Source organism: Lepisma saccharinum, chromosome 19 (genome assembly GCF_977018435.1).
Source record: "Lepisma saccharinum chromosome 19, izLepSacc3.1, whole genome shotgun sequence".
NCBI lineage: Eukaryota > Metazoa > Arthropoda > Insecta > Zygentoma > Lepismatidae > Lepisma > Lepisma saccharinum.
The window spans coordinates 14,354,492-14,375,628 of record NC_139247.1 but is presented as its reverse complement, the minus strand read 5'-3'; the positions used below and the strand labels follow the sequence as shown (position 1 = coordinate 14,375,628).

General features: G+C 37.7%; 1 protein-coding gene across 3 annotated transcripts in view; it reads left to right on the top strand.

Moving 5' to 3' along the window:
- Positions 1–21,137, top strand: part of LOC146002806 (Y+L amino acid transporter 2) — a 346,752-nt gene that overhangs the window by 279,025 nt on the left and 46,590 nt on the right. For all 3 annotated transcript variants that reach the window (XR_014443761.1, XM_083140762.1, XM_083140761.1), the window contains exon 3: positions 19,859–19,952. Coding sequence is in view for 2 of the 3 variants with exons in the window: in XM_083140762.1 (XP_082996888.1) it covers positions 19,859–19,952 (94 nt within the window). In the remaining variant the exon portion in view is untranslated. The remainder of the gene's footprint in view (positions 1–19,858; positions 19,953–21,137) is intronic.

The following is a 21,137-nucleotide window of genomic DNA, read 5'->3' as shown; positions in this document are numbered from 1 at the left end:
TACTTTAAACATAAGAAAAAGTTCTTGGACCGAATTGAAATACTGTAAACATAAAAAAAGGTTCTTGGACCGAATTGAAATACTTTAAACATAAAAAAAGGTTCTTGGACCGAATTGAAATACTGTAAACATAAAAAAAGGTTCTTGGACCGAATTGAAATACTGTAAACATAAAAAAAGGTTCTTGGACCGAATTGAAATACTGTAAACATAAAAAAAGGTTCTTGGACCGAATTGAAATACTTTAAACATAAAAAAAGGTTCTTGGACCGAATTGAAATACTGTAAACATAAAAAAAGGTTCTTGGACCGAATTGAAATACTTTAAACATAAAAAAAGGTTCTTGGACCGAATTGAAATACTGTAAACATAAAAAAAGGTTCTTGGACCGAATTGAAATACTTTAAACATAAAAAAAGGTTCTTGGACCGAATTGAAATACTTTAAACATAAAAAAAGGTTCTTGGACCGAATTGAAATACTGTAAACATAAAAAAAAGGTTCTTGGACCGAATTGAAATACTGTAAACATAAAAAAAGGTTCTTGGACCGAATTGAAATACTTTAAACATAAAAAAAGGTTCTTGGACCGAATTGAAATATTTTAAACATAAAAAAATTTCTTAGACCGAATTGAAATACTTTAAACATAAAAAAAGGTTCTTGGACCGAATTGAAATACTGTAAACATAAAAAAAGGTTCTTGGAAGGAATTGAAATACTTTAAACATAAAAAAATGTTCTTGGACCGAATTGAAATACTTTAAACATAAAAAAGGTTCTTGGACCGAATTGAAATACTTTAAACATAAAAAAAGGTTCTTGGACCGAATTGAAATACTGTAAACATAAAAAAAGGTTCTTGGAAGGAATTGAAATACTTTAAACATAAAAAAAGGTTCTTGGACCGAATTGAAATACTTTAAACATAAAAAAAGGTTCTTGGACCGAATTGAAATACTGTAAACATAAAAAAAGGTTCTTGGACCGAATTGAAATACTTTAAACATAAAGAAAGGTTCTTTACGGTCTGGAACCCATTTACACTAGCTGATTTTCTCTCCCGGACGGGAATTGAATTTATTTACAATTCCTGAACCGTAAACAACCCTGGAATTGTTAAATATCCAGGAACCCATACATTCTAATGGGTTCTGTTGGATTCCGTTATTTATATGAACTATGATAAAAAAAAAAAGAGAAACAAAAAGAGAATTAATTATCCGGATCCCACGAAAGCCAAAATAAATCCAAAATTAAATAAGAAAAATATTTATATTCTTTTGTAGCACAACTGGTTTTGTACAATTGTTAGTTATTTTAACTACACATTTACTAGAATACATACATGTCTTTCTTTATATGTTGATGCAATAATAACAATAATAATTATATTTTAATCATTTTAATCTTATTATGATTATAAACATTATTATTGTTAATTTGTTATTATTATTACGCGTGAGACACTTGGTTCGAACCTCCCCTCGAAATTAAATTTTAGATACGTGCCTGCTTGACTGAAATTCGCCCCTCCCAACTGTAACTTCTGCATCCGCCACTGAGCGAGCCTTTGGCGACTGAACCCTCAGCCAGGGTCCTTTGTGGGAATTGTGATGTTTGCTGTCCATTTGTGTTTGTCCTTTCATCCATTTCATCTTGTCAAACATCTTTATCTTCGCAATTAGCCAAAAGCGGTAGAAAAGAGAAGTAAAGCAAATGTACCGAACAACAACGATTTCGTACCTATCTGTGAAACAAAGCCAAAGCAGCTCGGTTCTATGCCACCCCATATTTATGTGATGGTGTTCGTTCTCACCTTTACAGCATTGTACCGGATTCATTGTGATTGGATTGATGTGTTGTTTTAAGTCCACTTTATGCACAGTAAAGCTAATCGGGACTGGACCTACAGTTTGAAGTGGGATCCGAACCACTATGTGCCTCCACCGGGAATCGAACCCGGGACCCCTTGATTACAAGGCGATGACGCTACCACTGCGCCATCGGAGAAGCCCAGGATTCATTGTGAGTACACCCTCATTGCTAGACGAACGCCACCCGAAACTGAATAAGCTAAAAAGAAACAATCGTAAATTGGGATGGGGTGGGTGTGGGAAACGGGAGGTAGGGTAGATACATAAGTAGAGAACCAAATCAGAGAGAGACTGCTGGACATAGACAGACAAGAAATACTAGCCGACTGCCAGACGAATACTTTACTAAGGAACCAACTGAAATCAAGGGAATGGGGCGAAGCAAGATACATAAATTTAGTATGCAAAAACGAAAGGGGAGGGTTTGCATGGTTCAGACTTGGGGGTAGAAACAAGTAAAAATGAAGAATGAAGCCGGGGAAACGATATGCTCTTTGTGCGGGGAGGGAGAGACGGACGAGCATCTGCTATCTGCCTGCTCCTCTACGCGTGATTTGCGAGACAAGTCGGTTAAGAACGTAACAGGGAGGGAAATAATGGAAGTGGTAGGAGATAGAAGAGGAATCATAAGTGAGATAGTGCAACGAGTGGGGAGATATTTGTGGGAAGTGAGAGAATGACGAGGAAAGGCGATAGCGGATACCAATAAGAGCGAAAAAACCGCACAAAGTAACCTTAGATTATAATACGTGGACTGTGGAACCAGCATTGTGCAATATATATATATGTTTGTTTGTTTTTGTTTCATATTTTCAAACATGTGTCAAAAGAATAACCAATGTGAATGAGCATGTAGTGCGTACAGCCAACGGCTCTAACATAGAAGTTCAAATATATATAATAATATATAAGATTTCTACAGCGTCTTGACCAATTGTTTTGACAGGCGATCTCCCGAACCAAGACAGCCAAGATCGAAGATTGTAATATGATACTCACCCGCTCTTAGTGGGTTTCTCTCCTTTTTCCTCACGCAGGGCCAAGTAATGTGGATATTGACACGCAAACTTTCACTCCTGCTGTCTTGTTTGAATCACGATGTATGTCAGGCGATCGTTGTCTTGAGTTTAATAACCTTTCGTTTGGCTTCTTTCTGCCCACCGCATGAGAAAAGATGCTCCAGCGGGAAAAATATAAGGAGAGCGATGAGTTTAATATTTTGAACAAATCTACAATGAAATGTAATGGCGATGAATGCTAAATTTTGTGCGATCTTTTTTCCCCCCCTTTTTCTGATTTGTAACAAAATATAAACACAAAAAGGATAGGTTTAGCAGATCACTATAAGGTAAAAATAGGACCCTATCCTATAATTAGGGAGACAAATTTAAGGTAAATAAAAACTGAGGAGAGCGGTAAATAAAATGTTAGATCAGCGGTATATACCAGCGGTGGAAAAAAAAGGCACACACTTTTTCATTATGAGAGGAGACAACATACAAAAGATCTATAAATTGATAAACTACTTCATTTTTTGTACTGTACACATACACAAGTACTTAGCTGTCCAACCAAAAAGAAAACATCAACACAAAATCACTTCATTTCTAAATTGCATATCTCAAGTGATTTATTCATTGTATGTATTTAAAGGATATCCTTGCTGTCCAACAAATAAAATAATCACTACTGCACATACACAAACACATGTTGAAAATCACATGATGATAAACAAAATTCATTCATGACTGAAAACAAATGACACCATTGTTTCCCTTGATGTGCGGGAACAGACTAATCTTATCGCTGCTACAGCTAGCAAGCCAACGAAACTGAAAGTTGAGTAGACATTCGGGGGAAGAAAGGAATGCAGCTTGACAGGGAGCGAAGTTTTCGAACTGAGATTATGTGTATGGGAAATCCCAATTTGCAGCGTCTTCCTGATGTGATCGAAGATAAAACGTTCTTCAGCTGCAAGTGGTAGGAAACTTTAGGCAAACGTTTCGTTACAAATCGACAGTTTGCGCGCACAACCTCGATTGCCGGTTTTTGCGTGTTTTCTACTTAATTTGATGATATTTCACTATTTCGCGAAAAAGCGTTCATTTCGTGGAAAAGCACAAATTTCTCATTACTTCGCGAATAAAACTCATGCATATTTCATCATTGGGGCTGTAGTTACGTGCAGAATGTTCAAAATTGCATCTTTTTTCACATTTCGCGATTTCGCGCATCGCGAAAATTCAATGTCCCTACCTATAATGTAGGACAAATTATTCGTAGTCACGCATTACTAGAACATACTAAAACATACTAAGAAAATACACATTTTCACTTTTAAAAAAAATATTATTTTTAAAGGAATTCTTGATACAAAATTCCCAAACTTATAATCAATAATAAACAATATATTTCTTACCACGCCTGTTTTCTGTCATATTCCTCGGAGGAGCCAATTTTTCTTAAAATTTCAGATTGTCAAAATATACTCATGGGCCTCTGAACACTGAAATTATACTGAACCAATACAAACCTTTCACAGACTGTGAGCAATTTCTTTCATTCATCACTACATTGTGCTGACACGAATGAAAATACTCTTTCAACAATTGCATTATTACCTGGAATGGCAAACACATATTCAGAAATTAACATAAGTTGAAATAATATGAAACATAATGTCCTTATGATAACTGGTTCCGGAAGTTTCATTTGGGTGGTTTATGGTTCAATAACTTTGTTCTGTATCAATCTTTGATCTGGTACTTTTTTTTTTAGTTACTGAATCAAAAATAATTTAAATGTTGGAGGTGTGGGAGTGCAGTCCACTGAATTTTAATGCATGATGTTTCCTTTGATTATTCCCTTTTTCGACCGAAGTACATATTTTCTTGATTCAAATTATGTGACGCTCAAAATGTAGGACTCTGTATTTTTTCTCAAATTTCTCCAAGCGGATGGTTTGAACAAGTAAGTCGTGAATCCCCGAGGAGTCATGTGCGATGTGCGTCTACACAAGAACTACATTCTGTGCGTATACTTGTCTTTTCTGCCACTTTTGGCTAATGGCGAAGATGAGGGTGGATGGTTATAAAATGAAATGGATGAGGGGACAATAACAAACACAGATGGATAGAACCATAGGCGCAGTTCTGGAGAGGCCATGAGGGTCCTTGCCCCCCCCCCCTACTTAAAAGACTAAAAAAGTAACACATGATTAAGTTCAGTTACTACATTTTTGTTATGAAGCCATACAGCAAATCTTGACGTTCTAAAAAGCCTGAATCCAAAGGCCTGCTTTCAGCTATAAAATCGTTGGATTTCATTGTATGTTTATCAGTATTTTCTGAATATTTCCCTCTCATAAATGTTTTATCCAAGTCCCTTCAGAAAGTTGATACCTCAATAGCTCAAAGTTCCAGTGTAACCAACGGAATGATTAAGGAGCTTGAGTCCCAGCGAAACGAAAACACTTGGAACAGAAAATGGAATGGAATAAAGTGTATTGACAAAGAATTAGGTCTAAATATTTTTGAAGGTGGAGGTGAGATGAAAGAAGGCACAACTCCAGAATGGCCTAGACTGATATCATAATTGGTAAATGTATCCTGTGCTCAACAGATAAATAATAATAATAACAAATTAGATGTTTATCTGGTTTGTCCTTCAGTTTGCCAGAGAACCAGAGAAGAGACATCTGCTGAAACACTTTCTACATTTCAAAGTGAAGAAAAAATACAAGTGTGATTGTTTTATCCATTGCTGGATATTTTGATTGACGACCTGAAAAGAAGATTTAGTGGTGAAACTTCGGAAGTTGCTGAAGCCAGTGAAAGATTTGTTCGTCTGGATGAAGAAGGAGCTGTACGTTTCATTGAGATTTACTCCATTCCTGGTATTGACACAACAATGTTGATGGCAAAAATGACCATCTTAAGAAATGTAATGGAAGTTCAGGTTTGAGTTTGATAAGTGCGCCCTTGAAGAATGTTGTTCTAAAGATAGTGGACACAGTTTGATTAACCATACAGAAAAACACACAAATTTTAGCATTCTTCTGAAAATTGCTTACCCTGCCATCAATTAGTGCCACTTGTGAGAGGGCATTTTCTGCTATGAGGCGAATACACAACTGGTTGCGTTGCACAATGGGTGAAGAGAGATTGAACAATTTAATGATCTTGTACTCTGAATCAGATGTTGTTAAAAAATAACTTAGACGATTTGATTGATGTGTACAGTTTGAAGAAAGAAAAACGTAGAATGAGTTTGTGTTGTCAACAGTTATTGTTGAGGCGTCAAAAGAACTTTTCAATGTAATTTTTCTAAAATTTCTGAGGCTTACTATTGTACCGTAACTTTTTTAAAGTAATACGAGTATTGTATCAAAAAAAAATTAATGAAATGCAAAATGAGTCATTCCATGCCAAATCAACACAGATATGTGCAATTTTTAACCTGACCATCTCCGATTTTCATGAAATTTGGGGAGTTGAAACTATGCATGGAACTTAGTAAGTATGAAAATTTTTAGTCTCGTGCGTCTTGTAATTGTTAAATTATTCAAGGTCAAAGTTAGCATAAATTGCCCTTTTTGAGCCCGCTTAGCTATACTAAATGTGCTGTAACTCCGCCACTATTTTGCCTAGGAAGCTCAAATAAAGCTTATTGTACACGGAATTGAATAAGCTTTCCAGTGATATATAACAAGCCTACCTTTGGATAAAAATATAATTTTGTCACGTGACCTTGACTTTTGACCTTGAATATCTCAAAACATGTCATCACCAAAAGTCGTGAAAATAATATGTTTGGTCCCTCATACCATACTCTAAAACATACCAAAAAATCATTCTGGGACTGCAATGGGATCAGAAGATACAAAATAATATGTGTAACTATGTGACTGATAAAAGCCCCATTACATGAACTATGAAGAGTTAAATGTCCCTTAACACACCCTACAAAATGTGAAGGAGTTATCCTGGGTATAATTGGTCATGAAAGAAATAGGTTAGGCACAGGGAGATCCCTAGCCGTGTGTGTCAAGCGCAGGTCCGGCATATTGTTGACCGCCATATTGAATTCAACGCAAAAATTTCAAAGGAAAGGGGTGATGTGATATATCAAATGAGGCTAGAATTTCACGAGAAATGAAGTGACGAAGGATTTTCCAACGTATCTTACGCCAGCAAAAAGTTATACACATATCTTTCACTTCGATATATGCACATTATAATGTTGTCAATGTTCCTGTGAACACACTCGTTGACGTCTCTCACACTCGCATAGAACATTTGGCAATGTAGCATGTGCAACATCACAAGCAGCAACTATGCCTTCTCTCAGATGGTCAATATCAGGGACTTTTAGTGCATGCACCATTCTCTTCAAATGTTTCTGAAGGTAAAAGTCCTCCTAAGATGTTAGATCTGGGGAATGTTGAGGCCTTTTAATAGATCCCTGTGTGCCCATCAATCTACCTAGAAAATTACCATGAAGAAATTGCAAAAATGTCCACATAGTGTGGTCACACTCTGTCCTGTTTCAAAACTCTCGAAAAGTGCCATATCCCGTAAGCAAGGGTGAAAAAACCTGTTCACTTAACAAATCCAAGAAGCCCTCACCATTTAAGGTTCTGTTGTTGAATATGGACCAACCATTTCCGTTCGCCATACATTATACCACATAATTAGCTTACCAGCAACAACCATTCGACTGAGCAAATCACAGGTATTGCATATTATTTTTATTAACTTCACCGTGAACATAAAAATTAGCCTCATCACTGAAGAATTTTTCATTCCAAAGGAAGTGTCACGTAATTGTTTGAGATACTTTTCCCAATATTCTTCACTATTCAACTATTTGGTGAATGTAGCTGATTAAAATCATATGCAATGGTGCGTATACTTCTTTCTCTCCCAAGATGTCAGCGTGATCTCGATGAGTTCCTAACACGTGAGGAGCATTCCAATGCTTTGTTTTTAACACCTCGAAAAGGAGAAAATGGTTACAAGCATGCAGTAATAAATTTTTGCTGGTTAAATATATGTTGGATAAACCTTCGTCACTTCATTTCTTGTGAAATTCTAGCCTCATTTGATATATCACATCACCCCCTTTCCTTTGAAATTTTTGCGTTGAATTCAATATGGCGGTCAACAATATGCCGGACCTGCGCTTGACACACACGGCTAGGGATCTCCCTGTGCCTAACCTATTTCTTTCATGACCAATTATACCCAGGATAACTCCTTCACATTTTGTAGGGTGTGTTAAGGGACATTTAACTCTTCATAGTTCATGTAATGGGGCTTTTATCAGTCACATAGTTACACATATTATTTTGTATCTTCTGATCCCATTGCAGTCCCAGAATGATTTTTTGGTATGTTTTAGAGTATGGTATGAGGGACCAAACATATTTTTTCCACGACTTTTGGTGATGACATGTTTTGAGATATTCAAGGTCAAAAGTCAAGGTCACGTGACAAAATTATATTTTTATCCAAAGGTAGGCTTGCTATATATCACTGGAAAGTTTGTTCAATTCCCTGTACAATAAGCTTTATTTGAGCTTCCTAGGCAAAATAGTGGCGGAGTTACAGCACATTTAGTATAGCTAAGCGGGCTCAAAAAGGGCAATTTATGCTAACTTTGACCTTGAATAATTTAACAATTACAAGACGCACGAGACTAAAAATTTTCATACTTACTAAGTTCCATGCATAGTTTCAACTCCCCAAATTTCATGAAAATCGGAGATGGTCAGGTTAAAAATTGCACATATCTGTGTTGATTTGGCATGGAATGACTCAAATGCAATAATCGTACTGTTTTGCTTGTTTTAAAACTTACAACTAATATACTAATTAACATTTGTTTACTTAAGCAAGGAAATTTAACATTTTCAAATCTAAAAGGCCTAGAACTCAGTGTTTTTAAGTTGTTCTTTTTTTTTAATTTCCGAGCGAAGGCTTCCGGACCCCTTATAAACTAGGGGATATTCAATAACCCTCAGGTACATCATATGCTTCTCCCAGAGTCCGCCCCCCCAAAGCAAAACCTCAACTCCGCCTATAGAACACAACACAAGTCCCGCGGAGAATTATACTGGCTGCAAAGCCTCGTTAGTCTGCAAAATACAGTCGGGGTGTACCACGTTGAAGAGAGATTGGCATCAGGGTTCGCAAAATTTGTGTTAAAAATCGATTATAAGTTTTTAAACATGTTTTAAACAAGAACCAAAAACTAACTAACTAACTAACTCTCTAGACTTCTTAAACCCAAAGGTTCATGACTGCAGCAACACAGGCCTTCCATCTGTTCCTATCCTGAGCAAGATCTATATACTCTTTTCCATCCCTACCGATTTCCTTTAGGTCCATCTCAACGTTGTCCCTCCATCTTCGTCTTGGCCTTCCTACAGGTCTCTTACCATCAGGTTTCCCAACAAGAATCTTGTAGACTCCTCTTTCCTCTCCCATTCGTGCCACATGGCCTGCTCACCTAAGTCTTCTTGATTTATTCATTCTAATAATATCTGGACATGAATATAAATTATGTAGTTCTAAATTATGTAACCTTCTCCACTCACCTGTCTCCTCATCCCTTCTAGGTCCAAATATTTTCCTAAGGATCTTATTTTCAATTACTCTCAATTTATGTTCCTCTTTGAATGTAAGGGACAAGAACCAAAAAAACATGTCTAAAACATAATGCCAAAAAGACTTTTCTAAGAATAATGATTAATAAGGAATCTGTTAATCATCCAAGGATGGACTGTGTTCCTTTTGTAAAGTAAACGCTTGACTAACTTCTTAAAATACATATTTATGTCTGTCTTAAATCTCGTTTGTAGCTGTTCGAGAAGCTTGAACTAATCCACAGTTGCCAGGCCCCACTCGGTCCACGTGATAGCTAGTCGTACGTTTTTTTTTTTTGTTTTTATGCAACATTTTATCGTGAATGAAACTAAATATTAACATTAACAACTATGTGCAGTATGTTAAGTGAGAAATATAACTGTTTCATTTTTCAATTTTAAAAACGTTTTAAACACTTGTAAAAAAACAGCCAGGTGTTTTATACGTGGACCACGGGTATTCATCAGGATGTGTTTCTTTGTTAATATAATGTACATTTTCAGCCACTGAACATATTTACCGTGCGTCCATTTCGATCTGCAGCCGAGAGATCGGGAGAAGCGTGGCGGGCGGCACTGACGGAGATGCCGACATTTGCAGCCTGAAATGCCCGCTTATTTTTATGGACATATGCAGACATTTATATAAATATTGCAAAACGAGCACTAACCTGTGTTATAAGAGTATGGTTTTAATTTTAGTAGCTTAGTGACTGTATGTGCCGATGATTTTGACACGCCCACCTCTTGTGAAACACGGCGTAGAGGTTTGTTTGGAGAACGTTCTAACGCTGCACCAATATCATCGAGTTTTGCTTCGGTTAGAATCCGTCGTTTTTGCTTAGGTGTTTTAAAATTTAACGATACAGTTTCTCGTAATTTAAGGACAAGATGTCTAACCGTATCTCTGTGTGGAGTTGAAACGCATGGGAATTTCTGTACAAATTACCTACACACGTCTCGACACGAGTTTGTTTTCACGTAGGTACGTGTCATACATAAAAAAATCTTTGTTCTAACGTGAATCTTGCGGCTGGCATTCCAATCGTCTCACTGACACGTCACACATACACACTACAATAACACAAACAAGTAACTGCAAGTAACCAAGAATAACACTCTTGCGCACAGTACGAAATTAACACGCTCTTGGTTTACATCTGCTCGCCCGTATTCACTGCTCTGTCTTCATCTAGTCGCGAAGGAACAAAAAACTCGAGCTCGGAGATTTCGGATTGCAAGGAAGCTCACGAACACTATTGACTTTTAACGGTTTCTTCTACAGCGTAATCTTGATACAGTGTTGCACATTCAAAACCTCCAAACGATCCCCATCGCCACAAAACTCTTTCAAGGATATAAACTTAAGCAGGACGTTACTGGTCAAAACTATGATTAAAATGTTTTATTATCTGTGGCTCTTAACATCGTTTCTAAAGCGTATTTTTTTGTGTATATAAGAGCAGAACTTGGATGAATTACAGAAGAACTTTTGCGTGTTATAACACAGGTTAGTGATCGTTTTGCAATATTTATATAAATGTCTGCATATGTCTATAAAAATAAGCGGGCATTACAGGCCGCAAATGTCGGCATCTCCGTCAGCGCCGCCTGCCACGCTTCTCCCGATCTCTCGGCTGCAGATCGAAATGAACGCACGGTATATGCACAATGAACAAAATGACATAGATTGAATTAAAAGGGCAAAGTTAGAAAACACGCAAATAACCACAAACTAACAAACATCAAGTATCAAAATGTGTTTTAAAAGTCATAAATAGGTGTTTTAAGAGTCAAGTGTATATTTTTCAACGAGAAATAACAGTATTTCCTTGGGTTAATAGCAGATTCCTTTATAAAATAAGTCTTTTTGGCATTATGTTTTACACGTTTAATTGGTTTGAAACATGTTTTTTGTTCTTGATTAAAACACTGTTTAAAACGTTTAAAAAACTGTTTGGTTTGCTTCTTTTAAAAATCACAAATTTTGCCAACGCTGGTTGCGAGCGATTGCGATATGCCAAACGTCACACCTGTTGTTTTGTTCCAGTGTTTGCCCACCCCTGCAAGTTTCTTGGCGATTGCCGTCGGAAGGTCCGATGTTTCCCTTGTTATGCAATTTATCACGTTGTGATATTTTGACATGATGCATTTAATTCCGCAACATATTATAACTTTCTACTACAATTGAAATTTCATTTAATTTTAGTACATTTTAACAAATGCTTCCAATTTTTCTGCTTTTTGAAAAAGAAGTCTCGAATGCACTTTTATTTGCAGAACAAAGTGACATTTCTTTCTCTGACGCACAGACTATTGACAGGGAAGTAAAGATGTTCCATTTTGAACGAGACGCGATTCCAAAAAGAAGCATAGAAAAAGTTCTCGAGCATTTCAGTTAAGAGCAGTAGATTTCAGGAACTCGCTTCGATTTATTTCTTTTTCTTCGGGTCGCAGAAAGGCCTGTAGACGTCAGAATGAGGTCAAAGATTCTTCAGCTTCCTTCCATTACCCCCACACCCTTCTACCCTCGGAGTCTTGCAGGAATTCAATTTGCTCCGGAATACTTCCGTCGAACGCTCCATTTCTCTCACCTCGACGCCATCTGGCGACTCAATAAAGAACGATTAACGAAGACCTCAACCCAGTTGACGTTGTGTTGCTGTCGGCTAAAGACAAACCTCACTGGAGTGGTTGGTTGGTTCAACTTTGAAAGGGTGATTTACAGATAGTTGCCGAGGCTGTCGGGACCGTTTATCGAAATTTATTACGAGAGAAAACTGTTCTATAGTCACAGTGTGTGTATCGACCGTGAATTTCGTTAATTCCGAGCATTATGAGGTTATAATTTCCTCGCACGCACACGTGAAAAAATTTGCGACACCAGTAATTCAACACAGTGTTTCATTTTGTATTTACAAATCAATTTGCCACATTGAAATAGAGCACTCAGGACTCAAGAAAATCGACATTTCAAAGGCATTTAGCAACGTTCTTATTGGAAACCTTGAAAGGTTTGCAATTGAATTCCTACACGATCAAAGAAAAAATCGACAACGATTTAATTTCATATTTTACCGAAAGATGGCAATGTGTTAGTGTGTTTTTGCATTGTGGCTTCGAGCAGCCATGATTGAGGCCAGTTCTTGTAAGCCTACGGATTTCAAGCGGGGGGGGGGGGGGGGGTGCGGGAGATATTAACGCAGACATTCGTGATTTAAAACGAACGTGCAGTTGGTGCAGATGTAACGGACATAGGTGTGCGCACGGGGGAGGGGGGGGGGGAATTAGAGCCTTAATCATGGACGTCCGCAGATTTTTTCCACGGAGGGACAAGCAAGGTATTTTTCCATGGAGCATATTACCCCGATAATAGTGCTGCCATTTCAAAGAACACTATTTGAATTTGAAATTGTCGCATTCCTGCATCCCCATTATAATAATTATTGTAAATGCCCCCCCCCCCAACCTTGGCGATAATCAATTCTTGGGGGCAAGAGGGTAAACATTAAAGTAAAAGAAACCAAACAGAGTAGAATTTAAGAGTAGCTGGAAAAAAGGATACTCAAGATGGTATTACTTTTCACGTCGTTCTTGCATTATTTCTTCCAGACGGCGAAGAGTGCCTGCAGGGCAGCACAGAGGGGCAATTGCCCCTCGACTTGAAATTTTATCGGGAGTTGGCCCAGGGCGCCGAACGGTCAAAATAATAAAAATCTAAAAGTGAATGCAATTGCGCCCCATGAAATTTATGGGATCCTATTAAATTAATATTGTTTTCAGTTTGCAAAAATTTGGATCTAAAAGATTGAGTTTTTCTTTCCCGATTGAACTTTCATCAAGGTTTTTGACGCCCCTAGTAAGAGGGTCTGCGCACGCCTATCGTAACGGACACTATGCGGTGGATATTTCCTTGCAAACGGCAAATAAAATTGGCAGCAAACATGACGGCTTTGCGCATCCTGACGTCACATAAAACCCACCTATACAGCAAGAGAAAGAAATTTCGTAATATAGAAATCAATACAATTTACGATCCATTTATTCATTGCCTGATCTTTTGGTGATGCAATTTTTCCATGTTCATAAACATTCGTATCAATCCTATTTTTTAAGATATACAAAGATAAAGATTCCTAAATATTTGGTGTGCAGCCGTCCCAAGCCCCGCACATCATTAAGTTCCGCGTCAAGTTGCATTTCTGCCACTTTTGGGTAATCTCGAAGATGAGGATGAGTGATGATACGATCATATTCATGAAGGGACGCTTACAAAGAACACCTATACCCAGGTTAGTAACGGCTGGAATAAAATGAGTGGATATGTGTTTGGGGGGAATGTAGTCACATTTAATGTCCTTTGAAAATTGTACATAAAATTCATATTAAAAAAATAAGCTTTTTTTTCCTTGTTTGCAGGGTACGGTAGAAGAGGCGGACTGATCGAACCACAGACAAGTTACAGTAAACCCTCGTTAACACAAACTCGCTTAAGACAAATACTCGCTTAACATGAACAAAATGTTGGTCCCGGCAGGGATGTATTATATCTTGTAGAAAGTTTTATCGGTTAACGCTAATTTCGGTTACCACGAATTACGAACTGTTTTTTAGTCCGTTGCGTTTATAGATTCCATTTAACACAAACTTTCAAAGTTTTTCATATTTTTTTTCTGTCGTCCCTCTGCTAGGTATGTAAGAAATCGCTTAACAATCTCTATCATCTCGTCAACAATCAACTTATACAGTATTGTAACCAACAGACTCAGATCAACAATGTGTTCAAATGTGTTTTTCTATTTTTTAAAACATAGCCAGTACGAGTAACATCAAGATTAAAACTTGGGTGCAATTGCTCGACAATCGCAATCATCGCGTCAACGATGACCTATACTGTACGTATTTAACTAACAAATTCAGTTGTGTGTTCAGATGTGTTTTCTATTCTTTAAAACGTAGCTAGTACGAGTAACATCAAGTTGGAAGCAGTAAGACGGGAGTCATGGCCAAGAGGAAGCAGACAGGCATAGATCTGCAAACAAAACTGAAAATCTTAGAGGAAGTAGACCGTGGTGCATTGAACAAAACTACAATTGCTGAACAGTATGGAATTGCCAAATCTATGATGACATACATAATACGTATTGTAAATGGTTAATGTGTAGAAAGAACTGTATTGCAACAATAAAATTTGAGTCTCCGGTTAGCAGGATTTATTTTAACACGAACTCTTGATTTCTCGGTCCCTTGGGATTCGTGTTAACGAGGGTTTACTGTACTATTAACTTGTCTGTGATCGAACCTTGTTGTTCGTCACTCTGCCCTGCCGCTTGGTGCAGTTACTGCTGTCGATATCTTTTGCTCAAAACTCCATCGGGCATAAAAAATCTACAGCACTTCGTTACCAAGAACGCTGAAACTTATGACGAGTTTAAGTACATAAAACACCAGAATAATCTTTCGGCTCAACAAGCTCTCTGTTTACAGCGGCCGGATGCGTTCTCTCACTTGACAAGTTTTCTCGGACGTCTTGGATTTGCTGAGTCGGCGAGTACGTGACCTACGTCTTTGCTTCTCGCGTTGCATACTCTCCAGGCGAAAGTTCTGTCAAACATTGGCGCTTCCAAATCTCAACCAGGAAGTGTTTCCAACCGGCGGTCCTGATTTTTATTATTTAGCGTCGCAATTCTGCCACTTTTGACTAATCCTGACGATGAAGATGAGTGATGATATATTGAAATTGATGAAGGGACAGTCACAAAGAACACCCAGGCCCAGGCTAGGATTTCAACCCGGGACTCTTGGCATCGTAGGGCGCAGTGCTAACCATTACGCCACGGAGGTCGACAACCGACGGTCCTGGCTTACATGTATGGTAATTTCACGTCTCATACGTACGCTAAATGTACATCCTAGGGAGGATGGTACTTCGAAAAGAATTAGCAATGTTATGCCAATATTGAACCGCAATGCAAAAGTTGTAGTTCTGGTACTGTACATGCATAAATATTATACTTTAAAGCCTGAAACACAATAATGTTGAATTTGCGCGGTAATTTTCTTCGTTTAATCACAAAAAGTGCTGAAATTCGCGAAATGACCACAACTCGCATTTTATGCCAAAATCTCCATTTAGAGAGCATGAAAATGTGTTTACAACATGTCACTGCGCATTCAGAAACAATTTCTTGCAGAAATTATTTTTTTTCGGTATTATCGCGTTTGCGAAAAATCTAGGTCCCTACATGTAACACATTATGTGTCGAAGACTTTGTTACACACACGCGCACCCTCTCATACGCATACAGAGAGAGAAGGAGAGAGAGGTGTGGAGGAGTATAGTGTCTAACTGTCTATCAATCTAACCAGGCGAGTTTTATTTCCCTCGGAGAAACACGATTGCTCCATCTCTCAAGTGTGCAGTAAATCATTGAAATCACAAATTACTGCCTTGAAAAATGCCTATGCTTTCTGTTTGAAGCCTTCGCTGCCTTAATAAATGGCGACGATAAATTTCCCGTGAAGGAGCAGCAGTTTTCTCGAAATCTTTGGCGGTAGCTGGAAGTGCAAAAGCGCTCTCAGGGGAGGAAAATCTTGTTGCAATTAGCACGAAAGCATTTTCAGATCCCATCACATGTTCTTTGAGTTTTCCGCGTCTTGTGAAACTGGCCTCGAATGGAGAGTTTTTAGTGCAGGGACTATGAGGTGAGACGTGTTAGAGAATACAAGCTTCCACTTAATATATGCAAATGCATTTTGATATTAAAACTTGGAATGGTATTTGTGAGCAGTTGTGCCAAACCATGCTGAAATAATGTCAAATTTTATTATTTTATCTATTAAAGTGGCAGTTTATTATGTTCATTATAATTTTTCTAAGTGAAGTAATTTGCCTAGAGTTAGATTTTAATAATTTTTCATTTTGGGCCACGATGCTACTTAAAGATATTCTCTAACTTCTTGTCATATGTACTAACCTGGCATGGGATTTCCCGAAGTGTGTGACTATGGGCGAAAGCGATTAGCTTGTGAGAAAGAATTTACTCCCCAAGCTAACAAGAACTTGGTTTGTTATTGAGGAAAAAGAAGTCTGAACTTTGCCAATTAAATAAAACCATATTGCCAGAAGGGTTCTATGGTCTGTTGCTTTTTGCACAATGGTTGTGCTCCATTTCCTGCATTGTCCATGAAGCCACTTGACACAAGATGAGTCTGAAGGAACTGGTTTTGACTTTTGGACAACCTCAGAATACCCTTCTCTCATTAGAGAAAATCCAGTGCCTCAGGTTGAGATCCAATCAAGGGCTTGGCTGATGTTGGACCTTTTGATGTGGAAGATTTGTTGTTACAAAAGTATCAATTATGTATTACTTTCTGGGAGTATCGTAACACAAGGGAATCATTACTTTCCATGATAATTGTGTTTGCATCTCATTGTCAAAATTATATTAGGACATCCATTGTCAATGGTGGGACACACGGGTCACATTTTATATATTAAAATAACTAGAGCCGAGCCGATACGGTGAGTATCGGTTGATTTTCTTTTACCGATACCATCCGATACCAAAGATTTTAAGTGGCTAGAGAGCGGGCAAAGGCAACAGATCGTCTCAACATTTGTCATTTTTAAAAGTTCGTTCACCCTTCCTTGTGACAGATTGGGAGACCAGCACAGAAAGTTCCATAGATTTTCCTAGAAACACTTCCCACCCTCCTGGGAAGCAGATGGCAAGATCAAAGGCATGGGCTGAACCCAAAGGTGACCATGAACGCATGTAATTGCTTAGTTAACGCTGTAGGAAATAAACCATTCATTGCCAATTCTTGCTTGAAGATAGTGGTTGTAAGATAGGTGAATGTTTCTAACCCCCCGCCGCACTAATGCCGGGTCAGGTAGTTGCGGAGTTCTTGGAAAAGAGGAATGAAGGTCACTGTGAACTTAGCTTTGTTGTATCTACGTTCAAGCTCAAAGGGGAATCAGTAATTTATACTTATCCTCTTCACTTCTGTCTTTCGCTTGACTGCCGCTGAAAGCCGCCCCCCGTGGCGGAGTGGTTAGCACATCACGCTACGACGCCAGAGTCGAATCCCGTCGTGGGCATGGATGTTTGGAAGTGTCCATTCATCAATTTCAATACATCATCACTAATTCGCAAATTAGCCAAAAGTGGCACAAAAAGCGAAGTAAAATAAAGCAACTCAATCAATCAATCAATGATTTCCGCCGAGATTAGATTGGGAACATACGACTTTGAATGACAGTACTAAGAAAGATAAGCTAATCGGGACTGGGCCTACATTTTTAAGTGGGACCCGAACCACTATGTGCCTCCACTGAGTATCGAACCCGCGATCTATTGATTACAAGGCGACGGCGACACCATCGGAGAGGCTCCTCTAAATATATATGTACACCACTACTTACAATAATGTACATAAACTATTTATCAGGAACTTTACTTTTCATCAAATGGACGTACCATCATTCTTTTTGTTATTCAATAAATATTCAATTTTTTACTTCTTTGACATAAATTTTCTTGCCATGACTGTTGTTTTTACACAAATTTTAGCGGCCTTAACTACGCGTAAGCTAGATGATGAATATTTGCTGTTTTATCTCTGATTTTGTAGCTTTTTTTATTATTTATGTAATAACAATATTTTTTAGTCAAGATAGAAAGAACGAAATAGGGTTAACGTTGTATTTCCTCAGTTTCTTAGTCTGTGGTTACATACAACAATATTTCATACGCATCCGAGAAATTAAGTACTAATTAAATAATTTTCACATTATTACAAATACTTATATTAACGTATTAAATAGAAACACTTTTATTATTATATTTCTGATACACTTGACTCGACTGGCTCCCCAAATTATATATTTCTAGATACGTGCCTAGTGATGTGACGAGTTAGTATGACTCGGTAACTAGCCTTTGTTATTTTGTACTGGAATTACACAAGTATCGGTATCGGTATCGGTATCGGTGGGTATCGGCAAATGGTGATATCGGCTCAGTTCTAACAATAACTATTCTATTGATAGTTAAGCAACATTTTTCTTAGTTTTTGTGCAATGAAATATGAAACTTAACACTGTTGATTAAACATAATTACCCTTAAAATACTTTCCCAGATTTGTAACTATAAGTGAACAATTTTGTGTCACGGGGGTGGGGGGGACAGACATAAACACTGCCTCTTTACTTAATAAAATACTTATATTTTATTTCTGTGAATTGTCAAATGTTGAAAAATAAATTATTTAAGACAAAGAGAGAAGTTAATTGACCTTTGAATAATCTAGTGGAGTTGAGGAGGCAATGTAACAGTCGAAGGAGATTTTTTTTGTCATGGGTGCACAATACAAAACAAGAGTAAATCAAGAAGTTAAAATAAACGAACAATATGTAATACACCTTCTACCTTCTAACTTAATTATGTATAATACTTGAATTTTTATGCGAATGACAAGTTTAGATTGTTCACTCACGAGCACTTTGATATGGAATGCCTCATTAGTATCTGCAATGTTATATTACTTGTTCTTGTTAAATTCAGAACTGTTCCAAATATAGTGGCTGCTTGGGTCTGTTGGTTCAGTCAGGAGCACTTGGGCAAACTGACATGTGGAGCTAAATCAAAACATAGAATTAAATTGTTTTATGTACATATAGTAATTCCAAAATCAAGAACAATTAGTTAAAATAGTTGAACACAAATATGCTGACCAAGGCAGTCTTTATTTACGTAAAAGAACATTTCACACGTAACGTTTTGACCCTGTGTAAGAATCATCTTCAGACTAAATACTAAAATGAAATAAAGATTGTCTTGGTCAGCACCTTTTTGTGTTTTTCTAACATGGAAACAAGCTTAAAATATATGTAGAAACGTAACAATTTATGACAATTAATTCATTAATTAAATATTATTGTGCAAAGTTCCAATTGTTGTAAGTGTTCATTTAAATTAATTCTAGAATCTTACCATTCCAGTCCCTTTGAGTATCCACTTTGTTCAAATTTCAGTATGAGTAAGGTTTATGTGTAGTATTAAAGAATCGTGTACAGTATGTAGAGGAGTAACTTTACAATCATCCTCATGGTGTAAAAGACCAAATACAAATTCAAACCAAGGGAAGCTCTCAAATATAGATAGTTTGGTTACATTTATATGCATAAATTATAAGTAATTGTTTATTCAGGATTTTCAAGCTGGTGGGCGAGCAGAAAATATAGTGGCAAATTGCAATAAATGTGGCCTTTCTGAACAAATTTAGGGAGGTGAGAAAGTCACTAATGCCATGTATTTTTCTTGCAGGACATACAGAATACTTCACTTTTGAAAATACTCAGACTGACGTCACCAAGATTGCTCTCTCATTTTACTCGGGCCTTTTTGCTTACAACGGTTGGTGAGTACATACTAAATTTTCATTCAAAGTAATAGAAAATGCAAATGTTTTTGAGTAAATCAAATACTCAATAACAATGGACTTATGAATGTTGCATTATTGAGAAAACTATTCCTGTGCAAAACATGCATTATTTTCATTTGGAAACATTTCCTTGTGTTAGTAATGTTGGATTTGAGTTTGTGTGAAGGACCCTCTATTTTGGCTCAAAATCTTACAGTTGATTCTTTCACTGCAAGAGCCTGGAAAATGTGAATGTCTCAGCTCGTTGAAAACATACAAACATGAAACATGTTAAAAGTACCTTATGCTTTGAGATAAGAAGGAAATAGCTGACAGTATAAATATGTGGCCATAACAGTGAGTGGCACCATGATAATGACGTGCCACATCATTGCCATTTATGCTCTTCCTTTCAGCTCAGGATACTTTTCAATTTTTGCTTAGTGTGCGGTTAATGCAGAGGAATGGAATGAGTTACACATTAGTGGAGCATGTCTTCGTTGAAAATGTGTAGCATCGAGTTTGACTCTGCCCAGACAGTGGTGTGTCAACGCCTTCTGTAATAATGACATGTTTGTCATGAATCAAGCTATCTATGTATTCATATACAGGTGATGAGCATTTAAACTGAAACACAGGTGATTATGGAATACGCTGCTGGAGGACTCACCTGCGCCACCTATTGGTAATGTACATTGTAGTGGTCATTCGAGTGAAACATGGGAGCTGGTCCATGATAGTGCTGGGTGCAATATTGTGACAGTCTTTAGGATCACTGATCGTTCTAGAGGGACATATCACTGTCAAGGACAATAGGGCCATTCTGGAGGACCATCTGCAAATATTGTTCCTGGATGGTGATGCAGTGTTCCAGGATTACGCACTAATACACACTGCTAAACAGATCACAGAGGGGTTCGATGAGCATAAACGTGAGGGTGAACATCTGTCATGGTCTGCCCAGTCGCCGGACCTGAACATTATCAAGCCCTTATGGAGTCTTTTGGAAGATTGCATGCCACGACCTTCCCGCAACCAACAACTTGTTGTGAACTCTTCGGTGTGCTTCAGGAGGAATGGCTGGCTGCAAATCCCTCTCGCCACTGTGCAGGACCTCTATCAGTCCTTCCCCAGACGTGTTGCTTTTGTTCTGGCCACCAAAGCCAGCCCAACACCATACTA